Source organism: Phoxinus phoxinus (genome assembly GCF_949152265.1).
Source record: "Phoxinus phoxinus genome assembly, chromosome: 23".
Classification (NCBI taxonomy): domain Eukaryota; kingdom Metazoa; phylum Chordata; class Actinopteri; order Cypriniformes; family Leuciscidae; genus Phoxinus; species Phoxinus phoxinus.
Window position 1 is genome coordinate 7,677,643 of NC_136898.1, and position 19,938 is coordinate 7,697,580.

Here is a 19,938-nt window from a genome sequence, read left to right on the forward strand (position 1 = left end):
TTGTTAATGGTGATTTATGCTGTAAGGGCAGGTATTTCATAAAAGCACATATTGGTCTTGTAAGTGGAATGTGTGCGTATGTGTGTGTGAGCTGCTCAATCATTTTCAAATGCATCTACACAAAGTCTTTCCATTTGTTTGCCTCAAACAGCATGATATCAATGTCCTAAATATTTCTATAAGCGTTTTATTACTTTGAAATCCAATTTGTGCAAAAATGGCCTCATTCCTCATTCCAACTGTGTGTAGAATCATAAGGAGAAATAATAAATATTCTTATTTAAAAATAATACACTATTTAGACATACTCTAAACTCACAGTTCAAAATGGTTGTCATGATTATATGACATCAAAGTAGCATTTGGAGATTAAAAAAAACATATACTATAACATCACATTTGTGGGTAAATGCTAATGTGTCCCAGATAACATGTGCGTTGTGTTCTGTAACTTGGCACCTCTGATGGACGACGAGTGAACTACACTAGTACTTTAAGGTTAGACAATCAAAACATGGGTCATTTCTAACACTTGGATATAAATCAATGAAGACAATTTCACCATCACTGAACACCAAAAGAATCAGATCTACAGGTGAGCAGAACCTGCCCATGGCCCATAGCTGTGTGTGACCGATCTGTTGAAGAGGAGGATGGAGAGGCAGGTCTTCATCCTTCAGTCCATCAAACAGCTCTTGACAGCTCTCTCTGGACAAAGATGAGAGTGTGTGTGTGTGCATGTTATACGTGAGTGTGTGTGTCTCTGATAAGGGCCAGTGGGCTGCTTTGTCCTCTGGAGATAAAAGACCTGAAATGAAATCTGAAGACTGAAAGGACGCTGGCCCGCCCCAAGAGCTTAGAGCGAGAGAGAAGGAGAGAGGAAAAGAGGAAATGGTCTACTAGAGAAAAAGAGAGAGAGAGAGAGAGAGAGAGAGAGAGAGAGAGAATGCACAAGCATGTGATAGAAAGGAAATGAGGGGAAAAAAAAGACAGTCTCAGGTACTTGTGGAGAGTTTCACAGCTTTTCAAAGGTCTATTGAACAGAAGGACCAGAGGCTTCCTGTTGAGTAGATCTGGATTAAACAACCGCTACATGGATTTCCCTCAATCCTAATAACAACACACACTCCTATAAATCTAATATTTACACTTCTCCTATAAAATGACTGATATTGACTGCCACTACATACCAGGACTAAATTCAGAATGTATTTTAAATTACAACTTTGCATTTAATATAAATTAGGTAGCAAACAGATGCAAAACTGCTACTTAAATTTGAATGTAGAATTAAAGTAAATTCAAATGAGAATTTTACAAAAAATCTAAAGGTTTGTCAAGATAAATTTGTAATGGAAACTTGAATGGAAGCCTTGTTTGAAAGGGTTGAAAAAGATGGAGAACAATAGTATGATAAATGTAAAGAACAGTGAGAGAGAACAATAAAAAAGAGATAGAAATATCGAACAAATGAGAGAACGAAGAAACAATCTATCGATTGATTGACTGAAAACCAAAGTAAGAGAACAACAGCACAATAAATAGAAAGAACAACAGAAAGAAAACACAGGAAGAGACTCAGAGAGAGAACGTCTGAATGATACACTGTACAGAGAATGATAGAACAGAGAGAGAGAGAGAGAGAGAGAATAATAGAGGGAATGATAGATTGATGACAGACTGACCGACAGATAGAAAGATACGTAGATAGATAGTAGGGATGCACGATATTGAAGAAAAAGGCAGTATAGCTTGTTAAATGCGAAATTTGATATGCGATACGATAATTATTTAAGTTTGTAAAATAAATAAATAATTTTTAAATACATTTAAAAACTGAAAATGATATAACCAGCATACGTTTCACATTCTATTTTTGTGAGCAGAAAGCATCCCTACATCTTCTGAAAGTGAACAGCAGTTTTTACTGCATTTAAAAAAGTATGTGTAGTTTTAATGCCAGTGTAAACCGGGGCTTTAGGGTTTCATGTAGGCCTACATTAGGTTTATTTAACAACAGAAATGGAATAATCAAATGTAAAAATAAAACCCTGCTTAGTCTTCACTCCATGAATTAATTATATACTGATTCTTATTAATGCTACAAAAGTTATTCAGTCAAGAGCAGTGAGTGACTTTCTCTTGTCTTTTGTTGTTTGAGTAACATTAAGCTCACAGACGGTTTATTACGCTGCTGTCACTTTAAGAGCTGCATTGTTGCACACGCGCTCTCTTTCTCAACTGTTTGGTCCACTTCAGACACAACTCACTGCGTTTATACGACTGCTCACCAAGACAGACATTTTGACATGATTGTGTGTATTTGTCTATATGAGCTACAGAAGAAAACTGAATTAGGGATCACGCTCTGCCTGAGAGGCAGCTTGAGTACTGTTTATTGAGTTTAATAACATTAAGCATGTCACATATATGTAACAGTCATGTGTCCAGTCTACTCTCTGCGTCAATCTAAAACTTGGACTTTTTATAATCTTTTGCAGTATTAAAATCATGCAGTTATTGCAAGCTGTTGCGATATATTTACATTTGCAATATTTCTGACAGACCGACCCACAGACAAAAAGAATGTTAGAACGAAAGATTCTGTACAGAAAATGCTGGAACAATGTAGAGAGAATGATAGAATATTATATAGAGAGCTATAGAGAGATTCTATAGAGAAAGGCGGATCAATCGATGCTTAAAACATATCTATTGTTTTCAGGTGTGATGTTTTCCCGATGTGAAGGAGGAATGAGTCATTCTACATCCATCCACACACAAACATAACGGTGGGAAAAATAAGTTGCAAAGGAATGGATCGGATGGATGGAAAGGTGGAGAGAAATGAGAACAAAGGAGCGGAGTAGAAAAGACAAAAAATGGTTTTGTACAGGGACAGAGAAGAGATGTGACATTTACAGAAATAAAAAAAATGAAACAAGGACGAGGAAACAGTCTCTCCTGGGAACACTTCTCTAGAAGATACGAGGGGTGGAGCGCTTTGGGAAAAAAAAGGGTTACAGAGAGAAAAAGAGTGTGTTTGTGTGTGTGTTAAGGTTGTGCTGATATATAAAAGCTGTTCCTTCAACTCTGACAGTGGTGAAAAGCCCAGCAACTGAGACCTCCCCACTTTCAAAGACCTCTTCCTCTCCGTTCTCATAGCACACACGCATATCAAAGAGTCTCTGTGATCTGCTGTGATTCCTGCCACAAAGAGAGACAGAGAGTGGGAACGCTTCAGAGAGAGACGGGTGGATGGACACAGTTGTGCAGCCACACCGACTATTGAACGCATGGTAAAACATGCCCTGCTGCTCCGAGATCAGCTTATGAGACAAAGTCTTTCTCACCTGAGCAAAGAACCTCATTCAATATTCATGAGATTCTCCGCCTCTTCGTCACTGCATACAGTCAAGCCACTTAATAGCTGCTGTGACTCAATTTCGCTTGAGAAATACGATTGATTTTCTCTGAATCTGTCTTACATGAAAAACAGACGAGTGGAGAGCATCCTCGTCAAAATGTAAATGACACCGAAGGGGATCCCAGAGACCACACATGCATATATATACGGCCCGCGAGCCCGTCAATTTAATTCAAACCTCTGACAAGCGTGCGACAGACGCAATCACGCAGGAGAAAACGAATTCACGTTCAGCTCAATTAGCAGCGCGTCACCATCGCCATGCCAACAGTAATCACTGCGCCGATAAGAGATAAAATTTTAGAATGATTGACAGCCTGTCAGCTCAGCTCATCTTTGCAAAATATTACTGTTATCAACGATAGACAATTTTAACTCTCTTCAAAAGAGTCGTACGAGTTAGTTTAAAGATGCAATTATGGATCCAGAACTAGATTCCTATAGGCAAATCAAGACTGTTTAATGTTAAATTAATCGAAGTGAGAGAATCTGTTAGTTAGCGATAGTCTGAAAGCTATGTGCAGCATGGCAGATCTTTCTTTACTTGATGGAATGAGCGAAACTCCTGACGTCTGGATCTAATCAAAATTGTCTGTCAGAGTTCAGATCCAGATGAGCTGATGAGTGCTGTCCAATCCTCCTGATTCACATTCATCAGACAAGCCTGTCTCGCTGAAGACCTCTGTAACCGCTCAGTCTAATACTAGCAGCTACTGGGGTGGTTTAGCCCCGTAATGCCCTGGCTGACGCGCTGTTTGTTTTGTTTTCTGTTACCATTGGCTTCGGTCTTAAGAATGTCCAGGCGTTTGTCTTGCTGATTATTGCGTTTATTTGTTTCTACCGTGCAGAGGTAAATATCCATTTATCCAGTTTCACAGGCAAATCATATTAGTATACAATTACATTGTCAACAATCAGTTTTCAGCCTATATGCGCCACAGCGGTCAAAAACCGTTTGTCCTTCCGGGCCAAACCCCCCTTCCTGTTGGCAGTTTGGATGCTTCTTTTATGCATTTGACCTCAGGTAACATTAGAGCGACACCCACTGTACAAACAAGAAACAACACCCAATATATAAATACACAAACACCACATTTGGCTCTTATAACCTCAGTGATACAGCTCTCTCTGAACCACTCAGAGCTATCTAGCTCTTCTTGCGGGATTGAGATGTGCGTCAAACATTCATTTATTGTTCTAAGAGAGAGAAAATATATTGTTTTAATAGACAAACATTAGAGAATTATACTTTATAAATGAGTCACAACGAGGACATTTTCACAAATGTATTTTCACATTCTCTATTAAAAAAAACTTCAAAATGATGTATGATTCGTTGGAATCAGAAAATCGAGTAAAAGTTTTGTGAAGGTTTCAAAACAATCAATAATAACACCAAATTTGGCACACCAAGTCAAAACCAAATATCTAAAAGGAAATAAAAATATTAATTTTTTTCCCCCTTGATACCATTGTTAGATATTAAAATGAATGAAACAGACAGCCTATATGTTAATACCTAGTATACAGCACAGATCTAATGTTACACAGATGGTTTTCCACAACAGTTCACCAAAAGTTAATTTAAGACATAAAAGATAATATTTGCGTGAATACTCGCCAAGACAGATTTGTTGAAATACTGTAATTCTGTGTATGCGTGTATATCGGGATCGCGCTGTCTGAGACATCTTTGTGCGCATGCTTTGGAACTCTCAGTCAGACTGAGGAAGATTGTTTTGTTTACATAAGCATCAGTTTCAAAATCACATTTCATTGGTTCAGACTCATGCTATTGAGAATTCGCTATGAATATTCACAAAGTTGGAATGCTGCGTTTTAAAACGTTACCAAACATGTGCTGAGGGGAAACTCGTCGTCGAGAAGCTAGCAGAGGGAAAAAACAGCATTTTTCATGGACAAAGGAAAGGTACTCCTCACAGAAAATGTACAAATAAAGACACTTTTAGATGTTCATTTGCTATTTGGAGCATTAGGATTGCTAGACTTAATGAACATATTTTTGTGAAAACCTCCAAAACTCTCACTTGTTTTGCCTGTAGCTTGTAATTAGCCTATGCAAATTCCTACTCGTTTTGCCAGCACGGGTCACATATACTGTATACTGTATATACAAAACCCCAATTGCAGAAAAGTTGGGTCATTTTGTAAAATGCAATAAAATGCAAAGATTTCCAATCTTTTCATGGTTTATATACAATTAATCTGGCCAATTTTTTATTTTGATGGCTGCAGCACAGAGGTGCCAAATTTCATGAGAAAATTGTCAAACAATTAAAAATTCACAATTATCAAATGCAAGATTACAAAATATTTAGGTATTTTGCAAAGTATTTGGGTCTTTCACACACAAACTGGGAAGTGACAGCACCAGGATGCACTGTGGGACGGAGTCAAGCCAGTGGAGGGAGTGTGATGCTTTGGGCAATGTTCTGCTGGAAAACCCTGGGTTTGGCCATTCATGTGAATGTAAATTTGACATGCGTCACCTATCTGAACATTGCAGACCAGGTACATCCCTTCATGACAATGGTGTTCGCTGGTGGAAGTGTCCTCTTTCAACAGGATAATGCACCCTGCCACACAAATAATCTAATATTAATTTAAAAAAATCTTGAAATTGTGTCATATTTCATGATACTTTGGCAATATTGAACTTTAAGCCATGCCAAAGAAGTCAAGGAATCATATGCTGACAGGAGTGTGTAATCTCTCTCCCTCTCGACTGCTTGAGGGAAACAGCTGTTAGTGATGCTCACTGCATTAGAAATTTATAAGATTCACCCTGAGAAGCTGCCAGCACTTGTTTAATAAGAAAACAGTTCCCCACAGAGTAAATGCACATTTCCACTGCCTAATATTTACACACTCCTTGATCAACAGACGGACAATAGGTTTGCACTCAAAACAGACAAACACGTTTTATAATTGGGCAGCTGTGTAGACCTGGACGATGTCACGACCACTGTCCCTCCCCAAACCGAGGCTGTCCATTTTAGTTGAGACAGCATGTTTGATCAAACCTTTTGGAGGACAATCTGTGATCTAAAAGCCACTGGCTTTTACCATAAGTCCTTGCAAAGTCCAGCTCATGTCGAAGAATAAGCAGGAAGTAGAATCTTTTCCAGGCTGCTCATTGTGAAATTGAATGCAATAACATGACTTCTAGATGTGTCAGAAACTTCTCAAAATACAATAGTTTTTCTAAGCTAACCCAGACTGCATGTGTGTAGATCAATTCATTTCATTTGTGTCTGTTAATATGTATTTCCTCCCTTGTACATGTAAAGTAAATCTCTCTGATGGCATAGCTGGATTTCAGCGTACAGGGATTTGATAGGGCATATTGGACAGGTCAGTAAGCTATTAGAAGATATATACAGAATAAGCCAGGAATGTAATATGTTTGCACAAGGATGTATTTGATAAACCAAACACACTGTGGACTCAGCATTTCTCACGTTGGCCTCAATCTGAGAGAGTTTAACCTGTGTTAAGGTCCCTGATTCTCTCCCACAAGTCTGTATATTTACAGCATATACATTAGCTCCAGGAGATTAAAAGGTTAAAGGTCGCATACTATAACAATTGAGAGGCAGTGTTTTCATTTCCTGAGGAGACGGCTCCTCGAAACAGCTCTTCTGCCTCTCTTCCTCTCAGATCTCTCTAAACACCCAGTTTAATCGTAACTGGGCTAAAGAGGAACTGGTTAGGGATACAAAAAGATACTTCATGCTGCTGTAAAGCTAAGAAGCCTAGTTTTATCTCTTTTGTTTCAGGGTCACTAAGGATGTGCAAGACTATTCGACAAGTCGATTAAACGATACTGCTGCTAGTCGACTTTTTTAATTTGAAGATCAAGGTAAATTGTATTTTGTCTTCCGGGAAACATGTATCTTCTGTAAATTCCGAAAGGTAGTACGGTACTAAAAAAAAAAAAAAAAAAAAAAAAAAAAAGATATTTAAACAAAATTGTTAAAAAAATAAAAAATTTACACATCTTCATCCTGTTAAAAGGTTTTCACCGGCTTTGTATACAGTACATACACATACATATATATATATATATATATATACACACATTATATATATAGTTGGTAAGAGAGCAAGAGAAATGAAGAGATAATGAAAGAGAGAGTGTTTCTCAAATGACAGAGCTGAAAATGTCCTGCTCTTGATTGTGGATCCGACTATCTTGTTCTCTACAATCAGAGAGTCTGAATGAAAGCAGAATATCAATGACACACCTTAAAGCACTTACACATAAATAAATACTGTAATATGCCACAAAGTTATCAGACTCAAACAGACAGACACAAACACAGACAGACACACACACACACACACACACACACACACACACACACACACACACAGGCTGGGGACTGTCTTGAGTCCAGGGAACGTTGATCCAGGTAAGCAGATTACAGACACACACAATACCACCTTCTGTTCGTCTTCCAGGAACAATCCTGTCCTCTGGAGCATCCAGGAAACACACAAAACAAAACCTCATCCATGGCCAAAAATTCCTAACTCAGCCCAACACCTGCTTCTCTCTCTCTCCTTTTCTTTTCTCTATGCAGCTCAACAATAAAAGTCATAATTCATGCTCTCTGTTGATCAAACCGAGACACTGTTACTTTTACTTACATCATTTGAAAATCAGAAAGTTCCAGCTGTAATCAGACGTTCGTTCGGAAGCCTGTTGAGCAGGACCATCAGCATCCGTGACGTTACACCAGCTTTCATCATCCTGGCAGACTTTTATATTCAGGGAAATTGGGTGAGCAAAAGAAGCAGAACTTCTGCCATGGGAATTACAGGTGTGACTGTGCTACTGTGTCTTTTGTTGCGAAGAGAAAAAATGCATTCTTTAGGAAAAATGCACTTGAGACAGGTGAATAAATGTAGTAGCAATGCACAGTAAAGGGGAAGTTAATGCGTGTAGTATTTAATGCAGAATGATGGGAACGGCGCTTCCGCCTTCAGCACTGCATTAAAAGTGCCCTCCTACACGAGCAGCCAAAATAAAAAATCTAGACTAAACCACCTTTTGCCAACATCACTTCAAAACCACCTTCTGTCAGACACTAGCAGGGTGTTTGACAGGGAAATGAGAGTTTGGATTACACAAGTGTTTTAGATGTCACACTGAAATATGTGAATTACTGCAGTAAACGGAGGAAAAGAGAGATGCTGGATTCAAGTCCTCCTGGGAACTTCTTGCATAACAGATCGGAAATCATATTTATGTGATTATCTATCCATCCATCCATCCATCCATCCATCCATCCATCCATCCATCCATCTATCTATCTATCTATCTATATTGCACACAATCACAATGAACCTGAAATCGCGCTTAAAACGATTTGGCTCAGTAGTGCAATTATGAAATCATAAAGGCTGTGATTATTTGTTACCCGCAGCTTGTCAGTGAAGCACGGCTCTGTGATCAGTAGTAAATGCTGCTCCATCTGAAAGCACTGCGAGTTTGAGTCGCTCAGAACATGCATTTGAAAAAGCAACATGCGTCAAACATCTTTCCAAACATAAGCATTTATGAACCTCATGTCCCATTTACTCCAAACTCACTTCATAACGTTAACCCCCTGAGGTCGGCAAACGCGCGGGCGCGTTTTGCTCGTTTTTTTTTACATAGCAGCAAAATAGACCTAAAATACTCCGTCGGTTTTGGTCATACAGACTTAAGAAATATGAAAAAATTAGCTGTTAAATGTCTACTTTTTTATGTGTCCACTTACAATCGAAATAAAACATTGTGCTTTTGTAAAATAAAGAAAGTAAACAGGGAGTGCTTTATGCCTCTCCGTCTCCGTGAACTTTTTTTCTGAAGCACTTCTCTAAACTCAAATAAAACTCAGCGAATACTATTCACTCAGACATGAGCTATATATCTCTATAATCATTTAAGTGTGTAGTTTTAAATTATCTAATTCAAATCTAAAACAAATATTCTCTGTTTATGTAATCTATATAAAAAGAGCGAGAGATCAGCTGTGCTCATTATCTTTCTGGCACCTCATTACTCCGCTAATGTGACACGCCCATCGAGAGCGCGCGCTATTCAAACACAGATAATCTGGAGCAACACATGCAAACCAGTCAACGCCCACAACAGCTGGACAACACACTCGCTGTGAGGAATAGCTCTGCTAATAATATCGTGATTATCCTGGAAATTTTACCTCAAACGTGCTGGAGTAGCCGAACAACGGACCCAGCTGCAGATCATCAGTAAGTGCTTTGTTCTAATCGCGATATGAACTGGTGTCTGTAATCCGCAAAAGACTGTTTAAATTTGAATCGCGTTTCTGTGTTTGAATGAATGAACGGCACATGTGCATGCGTTTGTTTACTAACGTTACAGCTCGCGCGTGTCTGTGTGTGTGAATGAAATATCTATTGCCTACTGAGATGAGTAAAAATCGACTGAATACGTTGAAATAAAATGTCTTTGTATAAGCAACGTTTTAAACTGCAAATTAACATTTATGCCCTAATATAGGCTATATTATAAAAGACGATATGTTACAGACGAAATATGAAAGAAGTTTGTACTGCCACATCAAAACCTAATTTCCAAGGTGCAAACAAAATCTTAAAAGGTCAATATAAGCCTTCTCTTTAAATTATTTTTGTGTTTTATTAGTGACAAATTTGGGGAGAGGATAGCCTACATAATCCAAAACTTTCTGAAAATACGAATGAGAATTAACTGCACAATTACTAGAAATGTTTACCTTGGATATTATACAATTTGCAAGCATTACACAGTTTGTGGAAAAATACACTTTTTTTCAAGATGTTTCCAACTCTGAACCAATTCTGTAGATGTGTGTGTGTGTGTATGTATGTATGTGTATGTATATATATATATATATATATATATGTGTGTGTGTTGTCTTTGCATTCTGTGTGGCTCAGTGACACACTCAGTGAAAGGCTCATTAGTATGCAGCATTAGCAGCTCTTCTTTGTCTTCTCCAGGTGTGAATGAGGACATTATTCATGACCTTCTTGGATCATTCACGCCCCCCTGCATATTGCCTTTCCAAACAAAAAGTGTCTTACAAAATTTAAATCAATCTATTGTTTAATGTGAACGATTAGCCCGGATGATTTTCAGATCATTTTGAAGTAAATACTCTAGCCGACAACATCCATTAGTCAACAGTATTGTGGGAATATGTGAAGTTGGTCGTTTGTGGTCTTATATCAGAACATTTAAGTTTGAGTTTTTTGAATAACCACGCATAAATAATATTCTCTCAAAAATGCAAACATGTACATACATGTTGCTCACATATTATGATAGTCATGTTCGTGCTAAATAGAGTGTAATTACACCTTTGCCATTAATATGTTTATAAGCAACTGAAAAAAATAAAAATATCAGGGCATTTCAAAACATCTCAAGGACCCCAAAAACACCTTAGACTCCAGAGGGTTAATTGAGTGTTTGAAAGAGTGTTTGAGAAGATGTGATGTATTCCATTGTATTCTATACAGTGACAAAGGCTATGTCGATTAGTAATGAAGTATAAATATACTTTATCATGAAAATACCCGAGAAGGCTTGAAGAACTCCGATAAACCCTATATTGTCGTAGCCGTGGGTGTATTTTATTTGTCAAGTTTAATCAATCTTCAGTTTATTCAGCTACAGCAGCAATAGCATTCATGCCCATAGGGATTTACTGGAATGACGTGCGTTACCGTACTTCTGTGGGGCACATTTGGAGTTTCTGTGTGAGAGTGCTCTGGCTTTCAGATGCAGCAACATTTAATACTGATGACAGAGCCATGCTTTTCTGACGAGCTGCTCATTTAAAAAACAAATTGCAGCCTTTGCCAAAACGCGTATGGTTTAATTTCGAGTAATCATGCAGCCCTACTTTCCATGTTTCCACTGTCTATCCATTTATTTGTCTACCTACTGGCCATGCCAAGAATGCAATGTGTACTCGATGCATTGTGCACTGAGTTGTATGTTGAAATATTTTAAAACATGTAAAGCATGCTTAAGGATAACAATATTTCCCACAATGCAAGTCTCAAAATCACTTTAAGATTTAGAAGACATCTGAGAATGTCAGGCAACAATATATCCAAAAACACATGGATTTAAGATGTTTTGTTATCACTAGCTGTCTGTGTTCCTCAGGAAATGTACACCTCGTCACACGTAATCCCACAAGTCTCACAATTACTGTTAAGAGCAGCAGAAAAAGCATGTTTGAACATTGAACCCTGAATGCATTTCTATGAAAAATGCAACAACCCAACTAAAACATTCATTGTTTCACAATGTGAACGATTTCTACAATTTTAAAAATAACATGCTATAAACGTTGGTTTGTATGATGCCATGTTATTGCAAACACAGTGTGTGTTCTGGCAGAGCGAGGGCTGTATGGCCTTTGGGTATTCACTGTAACAGCACACAAACTGCTCACAAAAGCAACCAGCAGAGCCCTGATGAAAATCACACCATTACATCTGTAATTAACAGCATGAATTCCTGCCACAAAACCGCTTCAACGTCTGAATAACATCCCTGATCCATGCGCCCACAGGAGAGCCAATGCACGTTCCCACAATGCACTGGGGCAGCAGGACTGATGGAGCTTTGGAGCTCAATTTCCAACACAATCATCCTCATTTCAGACTGAAAATGCCAGTGAGATTCTGCTGCAGTCTCTTTAGTGAAAGAAGAGAGAGAGAGAGTGAGAGAGAGGGAAAGAGGGGGAGAAAAGAATGGAGGCGGACAAAGAGCGTCTTTTAACAGCAGTTTAACAGTCACCTGGAGGGCATGAAGGACACGGGAGAGAAGTATGTGTGAAAAAATTAGTCTGAAGGATATGCGCTCTCACAACCTAAAATAATTTTGTTTGAAAATCATTGAATGTTTTTATAAACATTCACTATCTTTGTCCATCTCTCTCATTTACAATAAACCTTTCCCTCACGAAAATGTTCTTTACTGTGCAGATCTCTCTATTTTAATGAAATACAAATGACAGTATTAATTACAGTATTTTTTGTCACACTTTAGGAATAGTGCACTGCCAAAACATTTTGCAAGGATTACAAAGATGAAAACTTGAACACAAAAAACTGACAATGAAATACAGACAAAATTAATGTACAACTCTCAACAAGTGCTATTTGTGTGTTTTTGTTTGTGGATTTATTGACTCAACCACCTTTTTGTTGAGTTGATAAAAAAAAATGCATTAGATAGAAACCGAAATACAAAACCATTCAAAGTTTAGGGTTAACATTTTAAATTGTAATAATATTTCAAAATATTATTGTTTTTACTGTATTTTTTATCAAATAAAGCAAACTTGGTGAGCATAAGACTTCTCCCAAAAACATTAAAAAAAAAAAACTTTGAATGGAAGTGTGCAAAATAGACCATTATATATAAAAAAAAAGTCAGTGACTGTCTCTCACACACAGCTCTGTGTGACCTCTACAACATTAAAGTATTCTCAAATATATATTTAGCAGTATTACTTAAATAATTGTAATGGTCTTACCTCTATGTCTGTTTGTAGTTTTATCAAACATTAGCATGGCATCCTCTACCTGAAAAAACAAACAAAACAAAGCACACACTCATGAGTCAAAGAACATACTGTGCAAAGTATATGGTACTAAAAATGACTTGTACTTGACCAGGACGACAATGCACAGGCACCACAGGTCAGCAATTGAGGCAGTTAAGATAATGTTGACATGTGAGATTGATTCAGTGTTTTTAAAACACTGACAATATATCCATTTCATTCTCTAATGTATCTTTAAATCAAATCCAGATGGGATGTTTAACAAAAGTAAAGTCACTGGAACTCTTTTTATGATAGGAATTTAATTATTGCATCACTCTCATCAAGTTTAAAATATCAGAATATTTTTCAAAGATTGATAAGAATACCAGATCATCAATAAGAAGATCAGATGTCAAGCAGCACCTTTGTATAACAAACATTTCCGTCAAAACAAATGTACGACAAAGTTTCTGTAGAGCAGCACTGATGCCATGCTGTGTTTTCAGTTTCCTTGCTAACAGGACAATTGCATGACAAGAAACCTCTGAATGATGCAGGCAGATTCTTAACAGAAAACACACACACAGACAATCCTACAGAGAGACGGCAGAGTCTAGAGTAATTTGCCCTTCATGACTCACGAGAGAGAGAGGGAGAGAGAGAGAAATAGAGAGAAAGAAAGAGAGAGAGAAAGAAAGAGAGAGAAAGAAAGAGAGAGAGAAAGAGAGAGAAAGAGAAAGAGAAAGAGAAGAGAGAGAGAGAGAGAGAGAGAGAGAGAGAGAGAGAGAGAGAGAGAGAGAGAGAGAGAGAGAGAGAGAGAGAGAGAGAGAGAGAGAGAGAGAGTGAGTGTGTCTCAGGGGGAGACAAAGCGGTCCATGTGTCCGTGCACTGCCTGCCTCCTGGATACGGTCGCTAGGTAACATGAGGAGTTGTCTGAGTGTAAGAGACAGACTGTCCAGCACAGCGGGGGACCCTAGTATGAGGCTGGTGGGTAGAAACACACACACACACACACACAGGGGTCATGGCGTGTCTCTAATAGCGGAGAATTAAAATATCACAGCAGCAGGAGTCAAACCTGCACCGCCCACACGAGCACCATGGCTAACCCATACACACATTCAAATGGACCTACAGCGGTTCCACCTCGAGCAGTGTGGGGTTAAACATTTTGATCATGGACAAAAAGAGAACAGACATATTTATAAAACTATGGGTTAACAGCTGGAAGCAAACCTGAGCCTGCTGCTCTCAGAGGAAACCAGAACAGACAACAGCAGACAAGACCAGACCCTACAATACTCGTCTAGTCGATTCTACTTCATATCACATCAGATCACATATCAGAAAAGTTCAGATCAGACGAGAGAGACCAGTTCATACAATATCAGAAGAGACCAGTTCATACTATACCAGTCTAGACTCGCCTAGTGTAGTTCATTTCACATAATATCATACCAGACGAGTCCATACTATGAATACTATACCAGTCTTGTCTATTGTAGTTCATACAGTTATATACAGTCATATATCAGACCAGGTCAGTAGTCTAGTAGTCCATACAGTTTCATAACAGTCATAACATATTAGATCAGACCAATCCAGCCTATTGTAGTTCATATATCATGCCACATCATATATCAGACCAGACCGGACTTCATGCAAGACCAGATCAGGGCAGCGTTTCTCAAAAGCATTGTGAGCTAAGTTGATCGTACTAGAGACCATTAGTGGCCATGGTTCTATGATCTGCTTAGGCTTAAATTGTTTTTGAGACACGCAGCCAAAATCAGTCAAGATAGCCCATACAATATACCATACCAGTTCAGATCATATCTGTAATATCAGATCAGACCAATCGAGCCTAATCTATTGTAGCTCGTATCATTTCACATCATGTATCAGACCAGACAAGATCATAACATGCCAGACCAATCTATTCTAGATCATAGCAAAACATCATATCAGACCAGACCAATCCAGTCCAGAACATATATATCAGATCAGATTAGTCTAGTCCATACAGTAGCATACCTGTCCATATCATATCTCATCTAATATATCATATCTAATCTCATATATCATATCTCACCATATTCTATATTCTCTATATCCTATCTTATACTTCCCACCCAGTCTAGTCTACACCAGCAATCTAGCTATTTTTAATGTGATTCCTCAAACATCTGTGTGCAAACAAACATCTGAAAGACCTCGAAACATGCTTTTGGAGTGTACGTAAGTGTGCTTGTATACTATCGTTTACACACACAGGACACCAGAGAAGTTGTGAGAAGACCAGAAATGAGTCACACACCAGTAACGCACATTGAGCTGGTGAAATCAGTGTAGCACTGAAAGTCTTTTTCAAAAGTGTCTGTCACTGGACTGTTAAAATGCCTCTCTGCCTCTATCTGATGGGAGGTTAAGGACCTCTTCACACACACACACACACACACACATTTCTCTGTGCTCCTGAAAGGAAAGCTGAAGAGGCAGACAGAGCTCTTATCACTCTAAAAGGAGAACTGAAACTCTACTGGACTCTCTGGACTATGTAGTCCAATAATATAGTCCATATTTGTAGAAATAAAGGAGAAAAGTCCACTTCCTGCAGCTAAACGTTAGAGAAGATTCTTCCATCACACAGAGGGGTAAAAGCGGCTTATGTTCCGGTCAGGAATGTCAATATGATTTTAAACATCTCTAGAAGGGCAGACACATTCATATAGGTAAGATTACATATAAAACACCATAAAGACAGGAATTATGAATAATTAATCAGAGAAACTGCAGCAATAATGAAAGAGCAGGGGAGAAATACGATTTTACAGACCAGTAAACACATCCTGACAGCTGTATGATCAACCACAACTTGAGTTCCCACACCTTTTGACCATTGAATTTCCATGATTCCACCATGACTTTTCCGGTCATTTTTGATTACTGAAGAAGCCTTTTTAATCATTTTATAGATACTGCACTAGAATATTAGGAGCTGAGCATAATTAGACAATCTAGCATAACTACACTTTTTAGAATTTCATTAATGACAATTCACACTAATAATTAAATTCACTGATATTCCCAGATTCTCCGTGACTGTGGGAACCTTGAATTACCCACACAATCTCACATAAATGTGTCATTTGAAAAGCAAATGACACACTCTAAAAAATGCTTTTTAACCCAATTTTGGGTAAAATATGTCAACTCTCTGTGACCCACAATCTTGACAAAAGTGAAGCATGTGTTCAACATAAGTAGCACACACATATGTTAATTTCTGAATAAGGAAACCACATATTTCCACCTCAAATTATGAGTCAAAATGTAGACTTGGAATTAAGATAATTTTTAAGTTTTTAAGTTAATTTCCTAGAAAAATGTCAGGAGGATAGCTATACATTCCATTTTTTAAACATAAGCAAAATGTTTTTCTACCTAAAGTCACTCAGTTGTGTATGCTCAATCTTACTGTACTACGGCAGAGAAACACAGAAACGCATAGACCTGGCATGAATACAACATCTTCAAGTTCCTCTCCTGACAAAAGAATAAAGATTTTTCTAGGCAAGATAACTGGTGTCCGGTCCCGTGAATCAAATAATAACGGGGAAGAGGCTTAATTCCAAGTCTACACAAAACCTGAAAGACAAATACTAATGCTAATATATGTACGTGTGGGTACTAGGATGTATCAGGAAATCCATTTGTTTCAGTGAATCGCTTGACAAAACATTTAAAAAATACAGATAAAAAAACTGATTCATTGTCGGCGCCTATAGCCTCATGGGCATTGCGACGACATATATCGCTTTTGTGCTTCGGGCGACCCGAGTTCGAGTCACGGCTCACGGACCTTTCCCGTTCCCCTATCTCTCTCTCACACCTCGCGTCCTGTCCACTCTATACCATCCTATCATAATAAAGGCAAAAACCACCAAAAATACATCTTTAAAAGAACGGATTAATTGATTCATTCACTTCAAAGTGTTTTCAGAAGTCCCTGTGCAGCAATGCAAGTTTCATTTAGTAAATTTTAATTAGACAATGCTGTTTATTTTACATCATATCAAATATTACAGCAATTCCAATTTGCAATGCACCTCACAGTTTTACATTCTCATTTACAGTTAGGCAATATACAAATGCTTTTGCAAATCAGTTCAACAGAATCATCTAAAAAGAACCAGTTCAAAATAAATATTTGTTAAATACTTAAACAGTAGAATTTGTGGGCTATGGTTTGTCTGGCACACACTTTCTGAATTGGACCTGATGCCACAGATGCTATTTGTGAACTAGAGCTGCACGATTAATAAAAATAAAAAATAAAAAAAAAGATTGTGATCTCAATTCAAACCAAACACCCGTGCAATCTTATTCCCAAATAACACTAACATTCAAATCTGCATTGGTGCTGCCGCTGAGCCAGAGATAGCAGTTGTCATGTATGGACTTTACTCTATCAAAATAGAGTAATTCCCCTTTTGAAAGTACAACTTGATGCATCAAATAAAAATCGTATCAATCACATCTTTAAACCAGTAGGTGGCGATAAGTGAATGTCAAAAAAATGCATTTGTCATTGAATCGTTCATTCAAGAGATGTTCAAAAATGCAGATTAATCAAGTTATAAAACAAATTAAGTCTTTCAATCATTCTTTCAAACCTATAAAAAAAAAATCTAATGAAATAAATATTTTTACCTAGACAACATTTTGTCTGTAAATCAGACAACTTGTCTGATTTACATTAGTAAATTACATTAGTTTAGTTGTCTAATAGTGATTAGTGAATAGTGATTATCAATGTATCCAGAAACATGCATCTAAAACTATTAAAACTGTTATAGTTAATTAAAATAAAGCTGAAATTAAAAATACAGTAGATGAAAAAATATTAATACATTAAAGCTAAACAATTTTTTTTTATATTAATAAATGGTAAATACTATAATGTATAATATTATATCTAAATAATATAAGATTAATTAAGTTAAATATAAGTATATAAATAATACTTTAACACTGCCTAATGCTACAGACGGAAAGCTGAGACCACACACACACGCAAAGAGGATTCCTACTTCAGTTCGCATTAAACATAGATTACGTATATGTGCAGAGAGAGAGAAAATCCTCGCTCTCCTCTTCCTCAAACTCATGAGCTCTCTCCAGGGATTGCAGCTCACATACAGTATCAATAATTCACCTTTCTGAAAGAGAAACACATTTATGATTTGTATTTGAAATGGAGTTACGGGAGATGTAATCCAGCCTGACTGGGTAGGATAGATTTCGGAGAGGCCTAGGAGATGAGCGCTGAGGAATTCCCCATCTTACTAGCTCAGGGCGAGAATGTAACGCATGAGCGAATGATCTCTCATCTGATCCGGGATCAGGTCGCATCACAACTCTGCAAAGAGCACACCACATGTATCTGACACACACAGAATGCACTTCCTGAGTGTGTTTGTACTGAAGACTGTACAGGTGGAATCACAGCTCATTAAAATACTTGCACAGAACATTTCCAAGCTTTCCAGAATAGAAATAAATAAAAGAGAGATGAGGTGAACACACACAGATTCAGCACCTCTCAATGAACTACAACCAGGAGAGAGATTCAAATCTTTTTTTATGACTCATTATTTTTCATGCTCTTCCTTTATTCACCATTTATTTTGTTTATTGCTTTCAGTTTTTTGTCCTTTCACTTTTTTGTTATTTCTAGTGTTTGTTTATTCTATTACTCTTTCATTCACTCTATAAGTTTCTGTAACATGCAGGTAGACTCAGGGGCTGTTTACACGACACCGTTTTCAACTAAAAACTTAAAACGTATGCGTTTTGGCTGTTCGTTTACCCGACCGCGGCGTTTTGAATGCCTGAAAACGCAAAGTTTTGAAAACGGGTTTCAAAGCGGGTTTCGTGAAGATGATGACGTCATATTACGTGTTCAATCTATAGTGTTTCATCGCCATCTAATGGCCTGGCAGCAGAATACAGCACTTTAAGTCGTTTTTGCGGATCTGTGTGAATGGGGATCGTTTTAACAATGTCTGTGCGCGGGAAAACTCAAGAGGAAAAACTTTCATACATCAACACAAGCCCACACGTCACAGGGAACATATAACAGTTTCATTCACTCGTTCTGTTCCATTTTGATACCACTTGATTAGGGATGGACAGATATAAACATTTTGGCTGCTACCGATAACTCTTTATATTTGAAAGCCGATAAATCAAAATTTTGATTTCATTTTTGAGAGCCTGGTAAAAAAAAAATACAAAAAAGTCTCACCATTAAAAGCCATGTCCCAAACACACAATTATAATGTTCTCCTCATTATAATATTATATAGTCTAATATGGCAGACTTGCGCTGCAGAAGTTGCACTTGTACTGTATTTTCTTTTTTTTAAAGTGATTCCAATCAAATTTCAAGCAATTGAAAAACATCATGGCGAACCGAGTCTCAGCTGAAATAAATAAATCATATTTATCGGCTTTAATATACCGGCCAAATTTTTATCAGGTGGCTGATATATCATGCATCCCTACACTTGATAAGTTTATAATAATTTTACTAGCATTAACAAACCTTATTAAATAAAAAGTGCATCAAATAGTTAGAAATGTCCTGACACTTAACCCGCTTTTCCACCGCTGTTATTGCTTAACTGTTCCATTCTCTGCCCATTCGGCCCATCCGGTACAGATATGGTTTCATTTTCCACTGTTGGGCTGATAACGGAGCTTGTTGGAATGTAATACAAATGCATCAGTTTGTTGCTTTGGTAAAGCAAGAGATTACAGATGGTATGATGTAAATAGCGACCGTGTTATGGAGGATGATCAGATATTTATTTTAATTGTATTATTAACTTCGCTGTTACG

General features: G+C 37.6%; 1 protein-coding gene across 4 annotated transcripts in view; it reads right to left on the reverse strand.

Moving 5' to 3' along the window:
- The window catches only part of msi2a (musashi RNA-binding protein 2a), a 152,561-nt gene that overhangs the window by 52,658 nt on the left and 79,965 nt on the right, over nucleotides 1-19,938 (reverse strand). For all 4 annotated transcript variants that reach the window (XM_079598883.1, XM_079598881.1, XM_079598882.1 and 1 more), the window contains exon 7: nucleotides 13,021-13,069. In XM_079598883.1, coding sequence (XP_079455009.1) covers nucleotides 13,021-13,069 — 49 coding nt within the window. The remainder of the gene's footprint in view (nucleotides 1-13,020; nucleotides 13,070-19,938) is intronic.